Source organism: Lepus europaeus, chromosome 6 (assembly GCF_033115175.1).
Source record: "Lepus europaeus isolate LE1 chromosome 6, mLepTim1.pri, whole genome shotgun sequence".
Lineage (NCBI taxonomy): Eukaryota > Metazoa > Chordata > Mammalia > Lagomorpha > Leporidae > Lepus > Lepus europaeus.
In genome coordinates this window covers 72,467,074-72,487,409 of record NC_084832.1, presented here as the reverse complement: position 1 = coordinate 72,487,409, position 20,336 = coordinate 72,467,074, and the positions used below count along the sequence as shown (strand labels likewise).

At 33.7% G+C, this 20,336-nt stretch overlaps 1 protein-coding gene across 5 annotated transcripts in view; it reads left to right on the top strand.

Annotated features, from left to right (window-relative positions):
• Positions 1-20,336, top strand: part of NBEA (neurobeachin) — a 731,002-nt gene that overhangs the window by 123,861 nt on the left and 586,805 nt on the right. For all 5 annotated transcript variants that reach the window (XM_062194378.1, XM_062194375.1, XM_062194377.1 and 2 more), the window contains exons 9-10: positions 13,318-13,515; positions 14,118-14,251. In XM_062194378.1, coding sequence (XP_062050362.1) covers positions 13,318-13,515; positions 14,118-14,251 — 332 coding nt within the window. The remainder of the gene's footprint in view (positions 1-13,317; positions 13,516-14,117; positions 14,252-20,336) is intronic.

Below are 20,336 nucleotides of genomic sequence, written 5' to 3'. Positions count from 1 at the left end.
CCAAATACTTGGGCCATCTTCTGCTGCTTTTCCCAGGCTAATAGCAGGGAGCTGAATCAGGACTGGAGTAGCCAGGATTTGAAACAGGGATGCTGTTGTCACAGGCAGCACTTTTACCCTCCATGCCACAATGCATCCCCGATATATTCTTCAAAGAATGACTGTTGTGTTCTTATTACATAAAATATTCTGTATTAAAGTACTGTACCAGAATGATCTACGTTAAAAATGTGGCACAACTCAGAATCAGTCTTTAAGGCATTTGGATCTTGCTAATAAAAAGCCCATGAGTGTATTTCAGGCATTGAAAGCCAAGACACTGTGGAAACACACACACACACACACACAAAAAAAACAAACCTAGATGAAAGATCTCTGTGAGTGAGATCCCAGTGGAAAGAACGGGCCATCAAAGAAGGAGGTACCTTTCTCTGAAGGGAGGAGAGAACTTCCACTTTGACTATGGCCCTGTCTAAATAAGATTGGAGTTGGCAAATTCAAGAGGCTTCCATAGCCTTGGCAGCTCATGACAAGAGCCTAGGGTGATTACTGACGCCATAAACAAGGGTGTCAATTGTCAAATCAACAACAGGAGTCACTGTGCACTTACTCCCCATGTAGGATCTCTGTCCTTAATGTGTTATCCTATGTGAATTAACGGTATGAATAGTAGTCAAATAATACTTTATACTTTGTGTTTCTGTGTGGGTGCAAACTGTTGAAATCTTTACTTAATATATACTAAATTGATCTTCTGTATATAAAGATAATTGAAAATGAATCTTGATGAAGAATGGGATGGGAGAGGGAGCGAGAGATGGGATAGTTTGTGTGTGGGAGGGAGGTTATGTGGGGGAAAAGCCACTATAATCCAGAAGTTGTACTTTGGAAATTTATATTTATTAAATAAAAGTTAAAAAAAATAAAAAACTAAAAAAAAAGTGGCTCAATATACTACTCTTTTGAATATAGCTAGTATGAAATATATTCATACCTTTTTTTTTCTTTTAAAATGTCAGCTTTATTAATGTGAAATTTATTGTATAATTCACTCATTTTAGATGTACGAATCATTTACTTTGGCAAAATTAGAGTTGTGCAACCATCTCTGCAATCCAAGTTTAGTATACATTTGTCACCCTAGAAAGATCCTAATGACTATTTGTAGTCACTCTTTATTCTTATCCTTGTGTTAAGCTTAACATTGTATCTAATAATTTTTTTTCTGGAATTCCTAAAAATAAAAAATACAACATATATGTATATTTATTTGCAAATATGTTATATATATATATATATATATTAAAGGTTTAGAAAATCTCAGATACCACAAATAGTGAAAAGATAGGGAACTTATTTAGTTCATTTAATTGATTAAATGCTTATAGTTATTTAAGTTATAGTTATAAATTTTTTAAAACTAAAATCAAAGGAGGGCATTAATGTTTTTGTCTCATGGAGCAGAAAATAGTAAGGCTATTTTTTTCCAAATCAGGATAGGTTTTACTAGACATCTTGTATTGCATTTCCACAAAAAAATTTTAAGAGCTCAGGATAATACATTAAAGCTTTTTAATTACAATGCAAGCAGTATGAACAAAATGAAAATAAACGTTCTGTTCTAGACAGTGAAATGTATAAACATTTCAACAGTGGTAAAATGTATACATGGAAAAGCTAATAATAGTTATCTCACAATACATTGTGTAGTATTTTATTTCAAATGACTAATTCTAGAAATAAGTTAATTATGAGTTGTTAGTCATCAAAGTGATAATATTACTTTCCCCATCAATAACAACAAAAATGTTAAAATCAACAAAATATTGAGGACTAATTTTTTAAGTGTTTAGAAACTATAGCAGTGATTTTATAAATATTTATGTCATTTATGTCATTTGATTTAAAAGGCAGAGTTACAGAGAGAGGTGGAGGGAGACAGAGAAATCCTTCATCTGTTGGTTCATTTCCCCAAATAATTGCAATGGCCAGGGCTAGGCCAGGTGGAAATCAGGAGCCAGGAGCTTCCTCTGGTTTCCCACATGGGTGCAGGGGTCCAAGCAGTTTGGCGATTTGCTGCTTTCCCAGGTATACCTGCAGGGAGCCAGCTCAGAAATGGCAGTCAGGACTCAAACCAGTGCCCATATGGTATACCAGCTTCGAAGGCAGTGGCTTTACCTGCTTTGCCACAGTGCCAGCCCCTGAAGACTAATTTTTTTTTTATTTTGAATTACCTTTATACTCATACAATTAACTTTATAGTAAGTAAAGTGTTCAGTAAATTGTATAAAGAAAAAAAAAAACAAAAAACAAAAAATACTGTTCCTCAACAGTTGAGACAAGGGTTGTTCAAAGTCATTGCATCTTGAAGTGTTAATTTCACTTCTATAGATTATCTTTTAGGTGCTCTATTAGTTATCACAGATCAGGTCGAGAACACATGGTATTTGTTCTTTTGGTATTGGCTTATTTCACTAAGTATGATGTTTTCCAGTTTCATCCATTTTGTTGCAAATGACAGGATTTCATTTTTTTTCTTACTGACATGTACTGTTCCATGGTGTACATGTCCCATAATTTCTTTATCCAGTCTTCAGTTGACAGGCATTTAGATTGATTCCATATCTCAGCTATTGTGAATTGAGTTGCAGTAAACATGCATGTGCTGATAACTTTTTCTTATGCTGAATTCATTTCCTTTGGGTAAATTCCCAGGAAGGGGGTGGCTGGTCATTTGGTAGGTCTATATTCAGATTTCTGAGATATCTTCATACTGTCTTCCACAATGGCTGTACCAGTTTACATTCCCAACAACAGCGGATTAGGGTACCTTTTTCCCCACATCCTCACCAGGATTTGTTGTTTGTTGATTTCTGTAGGAAAACTATGCTTAGAGAGAGGGTGGTGAGGTGAAACCTCCTTGTGGTTTTGATTTGCATTTCCCTGATGGCTAGTGATCTTGAACATTTTTTTCATGTGTCTAATAGCTATTTGGATTTCCTCTTTGTATAAATACCTGTTTAAGTCCTTTTTCCATTTCTTAAATGGGCTGTTTGTTTCATAGTTATTGAATTTCTTGATCTCTCTATATATTCTGATTACTAATCCTTTATCATTTGCACAGTTTACAAGTAATTTATCCCATTTTGTCAGTTACCTCTTCACTTTGCTGTCCTTCTTTTGCAGTGCAAAAACTTCTCAATTTGATGTAATCACATTTGTGAATTTTGGTTTGATTGCCTGTGCTTCTGGGGTCCTTTCCAAAAAGTCTTTGCCTATGCCAATGCCTTGCAGGGTTTCCCCAGAGTTTTCTAATAATTTGATGTTATCAGATCATAGATTTAGGTCTTTACTCCATTTCAAGTGGATTTTTGCATGGATTGATTTCTGATATTTCTTCTTTGTTCCATTGCTCTATCCATCTGTTTTTATACCAGTAGTTGACTGTTTTGATTATAACTGCCATGTATAATGTCTGGAAATCTAGTATTGTGATGCCTTCAGCTTTGTTTTAGTTGCATAATATTGCTTTAGCTATTTGAGGGTCTCCTGTGATTTCATATGAATTTCAGCATTTTTTCTATATCTGAGTAGAATGTCCTTGATATTTTGATTGGTAGTGCATTGAATCTGTAAATTGCTTTCAGTAGTATGGACATCTTGATGATATTGATTCTTGCAATCCATGAACATGGAAGATTTTCCATTTTTTGTGTCTTCTATTTATTCAATGTTTTGAAATTTTCATCATAGAAATCTTTGAACATTCTTGGTTAAATTTATTCCAAGATATTTGATTTTTTTTGGTAGCTATTGTGAATGGATTGATTGTAGAAGTTCTTTCTCAGCCATTGCATTGTCTTTGTATACAAAGGCTAATGTTAATTTTATATCCTGCTACTTTACCAAACTCTTTTATGAGTTCCAATAGTCTCTTAATGTAGTCTTTTGGATCCCGTGTGTATAAAATCATGTCATCTGCAAATAGGGATAGTTTGATTTCCTCCTTACCAATTGCATCCCCTTGATTTCTATTTCTTGACTAATGGCTCTGGCTAAAACTTCCAGGTGAGAGTGGCATCCTTTTCTGGTTCTAGATCTCTATGGGAATGCTTACACATTTGCCATTCGATAGCACACTGGCTGTGGCTTTTTCATAAATTGCCTTGATTAGATTGAGGAATGTTCCTTCTGTACCCAATTTACTTAGAGTTTTAATCATGAAAAGGGTTTTGTATTTTATCAAATGATTTCTCTGCATCTATTGAGATAACCATATGGCTTTTGTTCTTCAATTTGATAATGTGCTGTATCACATTGATTGATTTGTGAATGTTGATCGATCTCTGCATACCAAGGATAAATCCCACTTCGTCCACGTAGATGATCTTTCTGATGTATTGCTGGATTCAGTTGGCTAGTATTTTGTTGGTGCTTTTCTTTCTCTTTTCTGTTAAAGCCTGTTTTTGTGTTAAAGTCTGTTTTAAATGATATTAGGATGGCTATGCCAGCTCTTTTTTGGTTTCTTTTGGCATGGAATATCTGTTTTCCATCCTTTCACTTACAGTCTTCATGTATCTTTGTTGGTGAGATATGTTTCTTGTAGGCAGCAAATAGATGGGTTTTGTTTTTTAATCCATTCTGCCATTTTGTAGCTTTTAACTGGAGAATGGAGGCCATTTACGTTCAAGGTAACGTTCATATGTAACGACTTGGCCCTGCCAGTTTTCCATAAATATTCCTATTGTTTATTTTGGATTTCCTTTGTACTTTTACTGGGAGATTTTCTGCCTTCACCTTGTTTAATAGTGATGACCGTGTTTCTGTGTTTTTGTGTGTAGCACATCCTTAAGCATCTTTTGTAAGGCTGGATGAGTGGTGACAAATTCTTTCAATTTCTGTTATGAAAGGTCTTTATTTCACTTTCACTCATAAATGAGAGTTTTGCTGGTTACAATTTTCTGGGTTGACAGGTTTTTTTTCTCTTAAGACTTGGAATATATATTTCTATTCTCCCCTAGCCTGTAGGATTTCTATGAGAAGTCAGTTGTGGGTCTAATTGGAGATCCTCTGAAAGTAATCTGGTGTTTCTCTCATACACATTTTAGAATCTTTTCTTTATGTTTTGCTGTGGAGAGTTTGACTACAATGTGTCATGGTGAAGATCTTTTTGGTCATGTCTGTTAGTTCTGTGTGCTTCCTGTACTTGAATGTCCCTTTCTTTCTCCAAATTGGGAAAGTTTTCTGTAATCATTTCACTAAAAAGGCCTTCTAATCCATTCTGTCTTTGCATGCCTTCAGGAACTCCTAAGATCTGTATGGTGGGTGGTTTGATAGTAAGCCATAAATCTCTGACACTGTTTTTAGTTTTCTAATTTCCTCTTTTTTTTTTTTTGGGGGGGGGGGGAGTCTGACTGTGTAATTTCCAGAGATTTGTCTTCAAACTCAGAAATTCTTTCTTCTGACTCATTGAATCTGTTTTTAAAGCTTTCCACTATATTTTTTATTTGCTGTATTGATTTTTCATTTCTAATATTTCATTTTGATTCTCTTTAAAATCTCAATTTAGTGGGAAAATTTTTCATTTATGTCAGGTACAGATTTCTTTAGTTCATGAATTTGCTTCTGATTACTTAGAAGTAATCCTACATTTTTTTAATTTTGTTTCTGGCATTTTGTCATCTCATCTTCACATTCTAGTGTTGAAGTGTTGTGTTCTTTTCGGGCATCGTATTGTCTTTTTTATTCTTGTTTATTGAATTGCTCCATTTGTTATTAGGGATTTGTGAACATTTTTCTTTCTTTTTTTTTTCCCCCATCATGGCTTTTATCTTTTGTCTATGCCTCTGGGCTTATTGGAGTGTCTGCTCTCTCAGTGAATACTGAGAGGACTGAGCTGGTTCAGAGAGCTTTTGTTTATTGCTCCAGGATGATACCCAAGTTGGGCATGGTAAATCTCCTCCTCCTCTTTTATTTTTGTTTTTGTTTTTTATTTTTTTTTAAGAGAGAAGTTTTATTCTGCTCTATTGGCATAATCTCAGTCTCATCTCCTCTCCTCAAAGGAGACCAATGCCTGGGCACAAGCCCCAGTGTATTCAGTTTTTATCCATGCTGCTACAAGAACCACACAAATCATCTATGCAGTCCTCAGTGTGAATAGGGATCTTGCAACAATGACCCTGACCACGGAATCAGGGAGCACCGAACAAAACACACCATACCACAAGTCTTGTGAAATAAACTTCTGACCTGAATTAAGCACACACACACACACACGCTCACACATATACACAGGCACTTCAGAGAGTTCATAGAGAAACAGAATTCGAAAGTAATTATTTTGGTGTAAAATGTTTTTGAAATCCATGCATACTTTTTTAGTAATACACATTTTCCATGAGCTACTTGGAGAAGTGTGAAGTGTCTGTATAATTCAATATCACCCAAAAGAAAGTTGAAAGCTAAATTTTTAACATTGTCTGTCATAGCAGAAGATGTTTTTATCTTCATGAGCAAATCATGTATATCTTTGTAGCTACATATATATTTATTGTAGTGACTAAACTATGGTAGCCAATTTATGGTTAGTTATAAGTGAATCAGCAGGCCTGCACCGTGGCTCACTTGGCTAATCCTCCACCTGCGGCGCCGGCACCCCAGGTTCTAGTCCCGGTTGGGGTGCTGTATTCTGTCCTGGTTGCTCCTCTTCCAGTCCAGGAGGAGGCTGGCCGTAGCGGTCATTTGTGGGGTGAACCAACGGATAAGGAAGACCTTTCTCTCTGTCTTTCTCTCTAACTCTGCCTTTAAAAAAAATCAAGTGAATCAGCAAATTCTTGGTAGAAGATCTTTATCATATTGTGATACTTTAGGTACTGAATTGTATTTTCTTTTAAGTAGTTGTTGAAAGCATTATACAAATGAGAAACCCAAATCACTTCACATTAAGAGTTTTCTTTTGAAAAACAAATCACCTGTCTTTCCCAATAGTATTTTTAAGCATGTATAAAACTACTTATTTCTGAATTAAGGTTTGTAAAGCACTTAGTGTAATACTTGACTCAGTATTGGCTAAAATTCCCATCCTCTTCATTTTATTAATATAAGACTTTGGGGAGCAAGTTTTTAACCCTTGGGCCATTGGGAGACACTCAGGCTAATTTACACACTACAGGAGTGGTATATAACAGTAGGTTAGACTCAATTTGAAATTTCTAAGCTGACTTGAAGTTCCACTGAGATTCCAGTAGTGTACCATTACTGAAAAATGTGCTTACTTTGTCTGTACATACTCCAGATACAGGTCCATAAAAATTAGACTAGCATGTTTTTATCTTATTTCTTTTTTTAAATGGTTTATTTTATTTATTTGAAAGGCAGAGTTACAGAAAGTAAGACAAAAAAAGAGAGATCTTCCATCTGCTGGTTCACTCCCCAGCTGACCTCAATGACCAGGGCTGTGCAAGGCCAAAGCCAAGAACCTGGGACTCCATCTTTGTCTTCCATGTGGCTTGCAGGGGCCCAGGTACTTGGACCCTCTAATACTTTTCCCAGGGACATTAGCAGGGAGCTGGATTGGAAGTGGAATAGTCAGTACTTGAACTGGTGCTCAAATGCGGTAGTGGTGTCATAACATTGCTTTAACCCACAACTCCACAATGCTAGCCACCTTTTCATATTACAAAAGGAAAGGAGAGTAATATGGTTATCTTGTTAGAATTGTACTTATGAAAGACATGTAATCTGTTTTCTTTATATTAATACAATTTTTTAAAAGATTTTATTTGAGAGGTAGAGTTACAGACAGTGAGAGGGAGAAACAGAAAGAAAGGTCTTCCGTACATTGGTTCACTGCCCAAATGGCCTCAATGGCCGGAGCTGCGCCAATCTGAAGCCAGAAGCCAGGAGCTTCTTCCAGGTCTCCCAGGTGGGTGCAAGAGAGAGACTAAAGCCAGTATCCCAAAACGTAATCCCTGCCTTCTATGCTGGTAGCATGGACATAGCATTATCTGTTGCCTCCCAAGATGCATATTAACAGGAAGCTAGATTAGAAGTAGTGTAGTCAGGACTCAATCTGTGCGCTCTGATATGAGATGCAGTTCCCAAACTCGTGATGTCTTTTCTTTTCAAATAACTTACTTGAGGTATCCATTTGAAACTTCTGAGTTAATATTCAGTTAGTCTTTATTTTAAGGAGGATTAGTGTATGTAATACTTTTGAAAACTGATATGAAATATCACTAAAATTAATAGCACATGGCATACAGTATACATAATTATGATTCATATGTAGAAAATTCATAAATTACTTTTTACAAAATAAACTTTACCTAGCTATTTTTGTAGTTCCACTCATCCCTACTCAGATAAGATCTTACCCTGTGGTATGATTTTCTTTTTCCCTGGTCCTATAGATTTTGCAAAGTGATATAACTTAGGGAAATTGTTCATTTAGCAACTCTCACTTGAGGTTTCAACATTTATAATGACAACATAAATGATTATACCAGTCTTACTCTTGAAAGCTTGTGAATAGGTACAATGTCACAAGTTTAGAAGTATAAGATATTTATAGACAATTTGAAGTTTCTAAACCAATCTTGAAGTTCCAATGGAAATTCTAAATATTTTATAAGCATGGTAAACTGTGAGAAATGTGCAGTTATGGGCACCAATTAAATGTGATTGTTTCTGACATGAATTCTGGTTATAAGCTAAGACCTTGAAATATCTACATCTTTGAAAAGAATTTCAGATTTTAATTTTTCAAAATTGTAGATATAATAGTGTGTAGTCCTAAAGGCAATTTTTAGCTAGTCCTTTGTTAAGTTTATTTTACTGTTTGTGTTAAATGCATATTTTCTCTGCCAAGCAATGTTTCATTGGTCTACATTAAAAAGGCATATATGACAGCTCACTGGCATTAGATAGTATATTACTTGATGCTTTCTTACTCTGATACATTAATAAACAACTTGAGGATAATGTATGACAGAGAACATTTTGTTTTTTGACAGGCAGAGTTAGACAGTGAGAGAGAGAGAGAGAGAGAGAAAGGTCTTCCTTTTCCGTTGGTTAACCCCCCAAATGGCCGCTACGGCCAGTGCTGCGCTGATCCGAAACCAGGAGCCAGGTGCTTCTTCTGGTCTCCCATGGGGGTGCAGGGCTCAAGCACTTGGGCCATCCTCCACTGCCTTCCCGGGCCACAGCAGAGAGCTGGACTGGAAGAGGAGCAACCGGGACAGAATCCGGTGCCCCAACCGGGACTAGAACCTGGAGTGCTGGCGCCGCAGGCAAAGGATTAGCCTAGTGTGCTGCGGTGCTGACCAACAGAGAACATATTTAACATTAATGAATATTATGTTTTGCCCTTGTAGATAATTTTTGTAATTCATTTATTTAAATGTTTAATTTTCTAGAGAATTTAGACTAAAACTAACTATGTTTTATAAAATATAAGGACGTTCTTTAAAATTATTTAAGTACAGATCTGGAGAGTTCTTGAAATGGAAATTTATGTTACAATTATGTTTTAATCTTATATAGAAGATTTACTTTCAGTATAGTTTCAAGAAAGCAGGTAATCTAGTTTGCCATGTTATTTTCTGTGTAGCTTGTATTTAAGTTATATTTTTAAAAGAAAAATTAGAAAAGGAAGAGAGAGGATGAGAGTGAGGGAGGGTAGGTTCAATAGAAAGTATCATGCTCTTAAAACTGTGTATATAAAATATATGAAATTTGTTCCCTTTAGGTAAATTTTACAAAATACTAAAAAAAGATATATTTTAAAATTTAAAGTGGTTCAGAGATGGGCATTTGGTGTGGCTGTTCAGGTGCCAGATAGGGACCCTGAGACCCACATCTGAACACCCAGGTTCAATTGCTGGTTACATCTTCTAATTCTACTTTTTCATGCCAGTGTCTCAAGTAATTGGGTTACTGTTGTTTGGCCTCCATTCTTTGCTGTCTATTGTGGGTATTTTGGGAAGTGAACCAGTGAAAAGGAACTCGATGTGCCCAGCTGTGTTTGTCTCTGTCTTTCAAATAATTCTACAAACAAGTATTTAAGTGTGGTTCATTATTAGTGATAGCTATTTAGCATGTTGAGGTCATTAGTACTTCATTGTTTTGGTAAACTTTATGAGTAATTCTTTATATGCACTCAGCTAGGAAGAATTAATATCTGTTGAGTTGATAATGAGTCTTGCATAAGACCTCATAGTGGGTCTATTTATATTTGATTTATAATTAAATAATATTTAAATGAACTTTTTGTAGTTGTCAGAAAATACCTGTAATTTAAAATTGTTAATAAGTAAAGTCTATAATTAGGAAACAAAATATTTTCCTCCCCTAAGTAAGACAGTGCTGAAAAAGAATGTTTTAAAAAAAAAAAAAAAAAAAACTAGAGGGATCAGAATAATTTACCCCTTAGAAACATGTTTCATGTGTAATATTTTCTTATAAGGTACTTGTAACTTTATGAATAAAGACTACATGAAATCATGAAAGCAAAAAAAAACAAACAAACATTGTTTTTAAAACAATTATTTCCAATTTGCTAATCAATTATTGCTATTTTTCAGTGCATTAGGGATGAAATCGAGTATTTTAAACCATGACATTTTTTAAATCAACTATTACTACTAGCTTCTGAAGCATTATTTTGTGAGTTATAAAATCTTGAAACTTTGAGCAGTGAGATAGTTGAGTGGGGAACAAACGGTCTGATCCAAGTAGTGTGATTTTGTTTATTTGTCTACCATATGACCTAGCCTTCCCATCTCTGGGAATTTACTCAAAGTAAATAAATCAGCATATGAAAGAATTATCCACACCTCCATGTTTATAGCATATCAGTTCACAATAAATAAGATACGAATGAACCCAGATATCCATCAAATGATGACTAGATATCTGCCACATGACCAGCCATTCCAATCCTGGGAATTTACCCAAAAGAATTGAAATTGGTATATGAAGCAGTTATCTGTACTCCCATGTTTATGGCAGCTCAACTCAGAATAGCTAAGCTATGGCATCAACACGAATGTCCATCAACTGATGACTGAATAAAGAACTTGTACATATACAAGATGGACTACTACTCAATTTAAAAAAGAATGGAATCCTTTCTTTTGCAACAAAATGGATGCAGTTGGAGAACATTATGCTTAGCTGATCCCAGGAAGAAAAATATAATATTTTCCCTGATTTGTAGTAGCTAATATGCAGAATACAAAAAAATACAATGTATATGAGCAAAGTTGACATTTTGAGATTTGATTATTGTTTATAGGTCATTTCTATACCTTTGAGGAACAGTGCTTTTTCTACTTAGTACTTGTTGAATTCTTTATTTAACAGAGATTTAAGCTTGTGATTATGAAATAAATTTAAAATATGTCATTGTAAAGCTTAAGAAAGGAAAGAGGGGGCAGTGAGAGGGAGGTAAGGAAAAAGGGTGGAGTTATAACTATCACTATGCTCTTAAAACTGTATGTATAAAATTTGTTGCCTTTATGTAAATAAAAAAATTAAAAAGTGTTTGAAAACCAAAAGATATTTTAATATTAAAAGTTTTCTTTCCATTTGAGAGGAAAAAAAGGAAAATGTGGTACATATACATAATGGAATACTATTAGGTTATAAAAAGAATGAAATCCTGTCTTTTGCAGTAAAGTGGTTAAAACTGGAGATGACTATACTTAGTGAAATAAGCCAGACCCAAAAAGCCAAATATCATACTTTCTTTGATATGTAGGTAATATGTAGAGAACAAAAATGTCTATGAGTGAAATTGACATCCTGGGATTTGATTATTTTTTAGTCCTTATCTATATTGCTGCTGAACAGTGGTCTTTCTACTTTTCAATTCTTTATTTAGTGGAGGATTATGCCTGTGACTGTCAAATAGATTGAAAGTGTTTTATTGCAAAAATTAAAAAGAAAAAGAAAGGGAGGGAGTGGTAGGGGATGGGAAGTATCATTGTGGGCTTAAAATTGAATACATGAATTACATGAAATCTGTTCTCTTTCTATAAATTTTGAAAAGAGAAAAAAAGAAAAAACTAAACATACTGGCTTGTAAAAAAATACCACCATAGCCTAAAAAATACAAATTTTTAATTATTTATGCTGCTTTTAGCTTGCCACATGCCTGATCATTAACAGTTGGCATCCAGGTTTGAGTTAGACTATAGAGATTAGTCCAGAAGTAGAAAACTTAACAAATTTTGATTTGATGTATTAGGTCTGCATAGTGTTTAACATTTTTGAATTAAATTAAAAATTAAGCAACTTTATTCCAGATTTCATGTTTCTCTTAAGAATATTAAGAACTGGCAACATTTTACGATAACTGATGAATGCTTGGGGCCACTTTGAATAAGATATACGTTGTCTACGTTGAGGAAATCCCCACTTGACCCACTTACTTTATATGCATATCTACTTGCCTCCCATAAGTACTTAAGTTTAGAACATTTTGTTTAATGTTATTATAACATGACAGTAGGGAAATTAGAACCCCACCAGTTAGATGATTTCCTAAGATAATTAATGACAAAGTTAGGATTATAGTTTTGATGACTTCATTATCAATCCATTGGATAGTGACTGTAAATCAGAAGATTGAAATTATGTCCTGGCTCCCTGCCTTCTAAATTTTAATTATTATAATGTTGAATTTTATAGTTAATAAGTTGCAAAGAATAGTGATAGTGATAAAATGATTATTGCAAAGGTTTAATAATATTTATCAATGACAGATTCATACTTACAGAGTAATTTTAACTGCTTCTAACAATACCTTTCTTTTTACAGCTGGCAACATTTTCATATAAATAACATGTTTTAATTATCTTATGCATTGAACATGGATATTGTGATGTTGTTGAGTAGCACTAGTACTCAATATGTTGATATACTTTTTAGTAAATATATAATTATTTTTGCTTATGTACATTTTTCAAAGTCTCGAATGACATTTTTCTATATAACTAATTTGCTATGTCATTTCAGTGTGTTAACAGGAAAATTAAATTAATGCTATGAAAAAGCATAATTTGGTCTATAATAAAATCTGGCTTTTTATATTTAGTGAAATTATTTTAAATAATCAAAAATAAAAATGAGAATACGAGCATATGAATATCTTCATTAGCAAAGTAAAGTTTAATTCTCATAGAACTGGAGTGAGAATAACAAAATAACACCACTGACATGGAGGACACAAAAACTGTTTATTGTAAATTACTGTGCTTTATAACTTGAGTTTATTATGTTACCTTTAAAAGAAGTTTACTTTTATCTTTTCAGAGTACCTTCAAATTTAAATCTGAGAGTGACATTCATTTGGCAGAACATCATAAACAGGTTTTATATGATGGAAAACTTGCAAGTAGCATTGCATTTACATATAACGCTAAGGCCACTGATGCGCAACTATGCCTGGAATCATCACCAAAGGAAAATGCTTCAATTTTTGTTCATTCCCCACATGCTCTAATGCTCCAGGTTGGTGAATAATAGCTTAGTTTTGTTGTTCTTATCAGCATTAACAATATTTTGATTTTATACCTTAAACATTGCTTTTTTATAAATCTGCACTTGCTTTTGTTTGGTTAGTTCCAGTTCTTAAAATGGAGCTTTTGCCTTCTGCCTTTTTTGAGGGCAATATACTTTACCTTAGCCTTGTCTACTTACAAGATACTAGATATCTATCATATCTCTTACTTTGCTTGTTCTGTGTCTTTGAAATAATACCTGTTGATTAGCTGAACAAATTTACATATAAAATTAAACTAAGCTTTAAGAATGTATTACTCTCAAACATAAAAATTACCTGTCTTTAAATCTGTTAATAATATTTCATATCCTAATGAAAAATTTTGATTTCAGCTTCATATTTTAGTGTGAACATCTAAGATTTCCACTTAAAATTGATTAACCAGTATACTGTAATTTTTCATTTTATATGTATATCAAAGATTGTGTAATGAGAGTTTTTGAAATCTCAAACTGTGTTTAATTTAGTTTTAAAGATATTGGAACAAGGAAATAATGATGAAAATTATGCTATAGAAATTTAATAAACATCTTTGTTTTTAAAAATATAGGATGTGAAAGCTATAGTAACACATTCAATTCATAGTGCCATTCATTCAATTGGAGGGATTCAAGTCCTTTTTCCACTTTTTGCCCAACTGGACAATCGGCAGCTCAATGACAGTCAAGTGGAAACAACTGTCTGGTAAGTTTTGTCTGAATGTATAGTTGATGATATTTTTGACACACTGAGATTCATTCATGATCTACTCATTGCTGTATTAATAAAATATTTGGGTTTTATAATAGAAATGCTAAAAAATTCTTTTAAAACTAAGACAGATACATATTTACTCAATGTAAAAAGAAGCCTAATACTTAGATTCTTACAACCATGAATGATTTGCCTTCCTATATAATACATAATTTCTTACAAGATATTATATAAGGATTATAATATACAGCTGAGAAAAAAAAGATTGGCCCTGAACTTATGCTTCCCAAACACTCATGGTTTGGATTGTCCATAAAATCCTGACAAGCTGAGAAAAATCACTAGGGTAAATTTTATTCACTAGACTAGTATTTAATAAGAGCTACATGATTTATATCTTAAGGAATGATACTATTTTATAATGCTGTTATCATAAGGTTAGCATAATATTAACTGATATCAGTCTTTATATATATAGTTCCTGTTTTAAGACTTATTTGGCATATCCTGTGTTCATGTAAAAACTAAGTATTATCTAATGAGGCTAATTTCATGTATACTTTTTATAGTTTCCCTTAGTGCTATTAAAATATACCATTTGCATTAAACTTAATGTTATATCTTAAAATCATATGTATAAGAAGTTAAAACTGAATTGTAGGAGCTATTTTTACTGTGTATTATGAATGAACAGAGTATATATATAAACATTTTTATTCTAGCTGTTATACAGGAGTTTTTCATTAGTCTGCTTACAAATACATGAGATCCTTCATGAGTTATCCAATTTTGGATTAATAAAAAAGTGAATGAAAATATGAGAAAAATTTAAGATTCAGTGAAAAATAATGCATTATTTTATCATTTTTATTATCTGTATTACTTGTGACTGAAACCATACGTCTAATGTTATTCCTACATTGGGACTATCCTTGTGTAAATTATAAGTTAAAATTTAAATGTGGCCTGTGCATTTACAACATTCAGCTCCTGTCATTATAGTGTGAAGGTTGGAGTTTTGAAAGTAAAAAGCTTTGGAGTGAAAAGGAATCTTGAGATTGTGCCTTTATTATGAGTTCTTAAATCATTTCAATTTGGAGGCAGATAAACTTAGTGGAAAAATCAAATTTTAAATACTAGTCCTCTGTTTAAATTCAAAATGTTTTCCCTTTTATCACTTAAGTAAATCAACAGAAATTATGGTCACTAATTTAAAACTAAGTGCTGTGAAAAGAAATTAGAGAAAAAACTTCATATATAATTTAAAATGAAATAGGAGTATGTACATTTTTAACCTGAAATGGATTTTGTTGCTCAATGAAGAGAATATCAGAAAAATTATACAGCTTGGAATGCTACAACTAAAATTATCACAATGATTTATTTCATCATGAAAATGTATTATACAGTCTTAGTGCTAAAACCTTATTTAACTGGTTATTTAGTCCATTCATCTAAGACACATGGTTGTTTTTCATTACCTGTCTTCAAAACTCATTTTAGAATTCATAAAATATTTTGTTTTTTAAATTGTTTTTATTTTTTTTAAGGAGATAAAAAACAGTGTGAAGAATTAGCATATAAATTTTCATCTTGACTTGTTTTTAGTTCTTTTATATCATTGATTTTAATTTTTTCCTATAGAAAATAATTCCAACTTTTGTAGTTACTTATATTACTTAGTTAATAGTTAATAGAAAACTTAGGACAAGGAAGATAACATTCTCATCCTTATAATAATAATCCATACCCAATTCTAAGCTATGTTGTAATTCAGTTGCATTCTATTTTGAATTCTTACTACTTTTTGTTTGTTTCAAAGCCTTGATGTCTAAGGTCTGTTTCACCTTTTTGTAGATGTATGTGTGTATCAATAATATAGTCTTTTGTTATTTAATGTTTATAGGAGACCATTAAACAAAGATATGTACATCAGTGATACAGTCTTTAATTTTTTTAAACTTTAAAATCTAATTTGTCAAATAGGAATTTTCCCTGTGTTTGAAGAATATAAGTTTTTAGTCATGTAAATTTTGATAGAATTTTCAGTTTAATTGCCATACTGTTAATTCAGATAAATTATTGGGACCTTAAAATAGGGTGGATCATTTTATTTTCAGTCAGTTTTAAATTGTTATAGATACATATGAATCAATTACAGACAGAATTCAGTATATTATCTTTTGGATGTCTATTTGCACAATAAATACATGACAAACGTTCTGAAAATGTGTAATTTAGAGTTATCTTTTATAGAAGTTGAATCAGCTTTAAAACTTACTTCTCTGTCTTCTGTGTTTCAAGCGGAAGCATTTTATATTATGTGTCCTTTCTTCTACTAAGTAGTCTATTTTTAAGAAACGTTTTACTGTCTCTATATAGTCTTACCTCTTTATTTATTTTTAAAATTTATTTGTATGTATATTGTAAATGCATTTGAAACATAGCAATTCTTCCTGCCATACCCACTCTCCCACCCACTCTCTGACAACTTCCTCTTCCCCCTCCTGTTTAGTCTTAGAAAGAAAAAGAAAGAGAAAGAGAAAAAATAAAATAAAATGAAAAAACTAAGAAAACTGTTCTTCAGCAGTCTAGACAAGGGCTGTTCAAAGTTACTGCTTCTCGAAGGTGATTTCACTTTTTTTTTGTTTCCCATACTCCTTTTCCTTCCTTCCTCCCCCTTCTTTCCTTTTGGAAGCTTAATTATCTTTAAAGAAGAACCCAAGAATGATACATCTTTTCGAGTGCTCAGACATAACTATAACTTATGAGACATAATAATATCCTTCACTTAATACACTGAAAGGAAATGATTCTTCAGAATAAGTTTTACTGTTAAATCTCATGATAACAACTCTTTGGGGGCAGAATTTCCTGCATGGGAAGTTAGTGCACAGTGACTCTTGTTTTTTAACAATTAACACTCTTACACATGACATCAGTGATCACCCAACGCTCTTAACATGGGCTGCCTTGGCTATGGAAGCCTGTTGGGTCTACTAGCTCTGCAAGGCCATATGCAAAGTGAAAGCTCTCTCCTCCCTTCAGAGAAAAGTACATCCTTTTTTGGTAGCTGCTTCTTCCACAAGGGTCTCACCCACAGAGGTACCATATGTAGAACATTTTTTGCCTGAATGTCTTGGCTTTCCATGCCTGAAATGCTCTCCTGGCTTTTCAGCCAGATCAGAATGCCTTAAGGGCTGATTGTGAGGATGAAGTATACAGCCTTACCTCTTTTATCAGTCTTATTTTTACTAAACCTCATGAGTTTTTTCTTTTTACTCTACCTAGGAGGATAATAATTAAGCAATTTATTGGAGGATTAATATGTTGTGGAGCTGTAAAGATAGGCTTTATTTGTGCAGGGGGATTTTTTTAGTTTTGCTGTACTATGAGGATATGTATTGTAGTTGTATATATATGTACTTTCAAGTTGACAGACTTGGGTTCAAATCTTGAGTATATGTTTATTAATAGTGAAAGTTGGAGTGCATCAAAACTATTTTTTGCTACAGTTTCTATAACTATAAAATTAGAAAAATAATAGCTCATAGTATTAGACTAAATGCAGAAATATGTATACATCATACACAGCATGTATTCAATACATTCTTTCAGTTATGATGACAATGAGCTAGTTGAGCTCACATGGCTGTATCTAACACTAGAGTTTAATATTTAAAGCATTCTATACCATCAATGTAGAGAAGTATATAATAACAAGGTCCATATTACCTTTTATTTGAATGACCTTTTGCTAATAATACTATTTTCAGTAGAGAATTGCATGATTAAGAAATAAAAAAAGGATTTATGTTTTGAATTTCAGGTGTGATGAAACTTAGTTTTGAACCATCTATTTTTCAGGTATAATGGCTTACAATTCAAGGATATATTAGCTCAAGTGTGAAAATCAATACCAAGTCAGAGCATGACTTTTCTTTAGTGAGTTTTTTACTTAGCTGTTCCCATAGTCTCCAGTAATCATCCATTTGTTGCCTTTTCTTTTAACATATGGTTAGCTATTATCATGGAAAAAAAAATTAAGCAACAAACCTAGTAGAGAAATAGTAGAGAAATGTTAGTAGAGCTGGATAAATAATATTTATCTACTATATTATTATTATAAACATTTATGAGTATAGTATATTTGAAATGATTTAATTTTAAATAAGTTAAGGAAGCCAATGTGTAGTTACAATTGTGATTTCACCTTGTCTGTACTTTTTCTTGATCACTTTGAATAATGACTCAAATATTCAAGGCTGTTTGGATATTTTGTCATTTCTTGAGCATTAATATTCTTTTATATTGCACTGATTGATTTTAACTTAGTTTAGTAAGTATTGAAGGCAATAAATAAACAAATTGCTTTTCATTAGACCTTTGATAATTATGTAATGATGAAAAATGAGCAAATGATATCAGATGATTCAAGAAGCATAATTTCACTCCTGACATAACGTATTATCTTTTATAGTTGTTTTTTTTTTTTTTGATTGGCAGAGTGGGTAGTGAGAGAGAGAGAGACAGAGAGAAAGGTCTTCCTTTTTGCCCTTGCTTCACCCTCCAATGGCCACTGCGGCCAGCGCATCTTGCTGATCCGAAGCCAGGAGCCAGGTGCTTCTCCTGGTCTCCCATGCGGGTGCAGGGCCCAAGGACTTGGGCCATCCTCCACTGCCTTCCCGGGCCATAGCAGAGAGCTGGCCTGGAAGAGGGGCAACTGGGACAGAATCCGGCGCCCCAACCGGGACTAGAACCCGGTGTGCTGGCGCCGCAAGGTGAAGGATTAGCCTGTTAAGCCATGGCGCCGGCCCTCTTTTGTAGTTTTTGTACATGACTCAGTAAATTAAATAGACATTACATTTTCCTGTGAATTGAATGATCACATACCCTGACTAAAAATAGCATTTTCTTTTTACATTGGGATATTTTAGGAGGACATGTAATTAAATCCTTTAGGAGATAAAAAACAAAACAAAAATTTCCCAATGCATGATTTAGGAAAATTTTGCTTTGAAAATCAAATGTTTATGTTTACTGGAACAATGTATAAGCTCACTTTTTGTAGATAAAATAATTGAAAATATACCAAGAGTGTAGTTGCTTTTGTCTATGATCATGCTACCTTGAACATGCCCAATCTTGTGTGATCTCGGAAGCTGAGGGTCCTCATTAGTACTTGCGTAGGAGAAAGTAGTTGTTTTACTATTTTTTTTTTAGTTTTATTTTTTATTTTTTTATTTAACAGGTAGAGTTATAGACAGTGAGAGAGAGACAGAGAGAAAGGTCTTCCTTCCGTTGGTTCACCCCCCCAAATGGCTGCTATGGCTGGTGCATGGCGCTGATCTGAAGCCAGGAGCCAGGTGCTTCCTCCCAGTCTCTCCTGCAGAGAGTAGTTCTTTTTTTAGAGGTAAAGGGATATAATAGTAAAGTGTCTTTTTGAGTTCAAACCCTGTTATACTATTTTCTTTGTGACATTAAGTGATGATGGATCAGTCTGTGGGTACATGTTAGTTGTACATGATGTTTAATAATTACTATTTGCTAGTCACTGTTTTTAATTATAATACCTCATTTGATTATATCATCTCATCTAATTTTGTTGATGAGGAAGAAAGAAATTGATCATGTTGCCCAAGATCACAAAAACTATTAAGTGGCAGACTAGGGTTCTAATCCTGAAATCCTGACTTCACAACCTTCAGTATTCTAAACCATGTGTAGCCACTCTAAAAATCACTTTTGCCAAATTTATTTCATTACGGCCGGTGCCTTGGCTTAACAGGCTAATCCTCCGCCTTGCGGTGCCTGCACACCGGGTTCTAGTCCTGGTTGTGGTGTCGGATTCTGTCCCAGTTGCCCCTCTTCCAGGCCAGCTCTCTGCTATGGCCCGGGAAGGCAGTGGAGGATGGCCCAAGTCCTTGGGCCCTGCACCCGCATGGGAGACCAGGAGAAGCACCTGGCTCCCGCCTTCGGATCAGCGCGGTACGCCGGCCACAGCGGCCATTGGAGGGTGAACCAAGGACAAAAAGGAAGACCTTTCTCTCTGTCTCTCTCTCTCTCACTACCCACT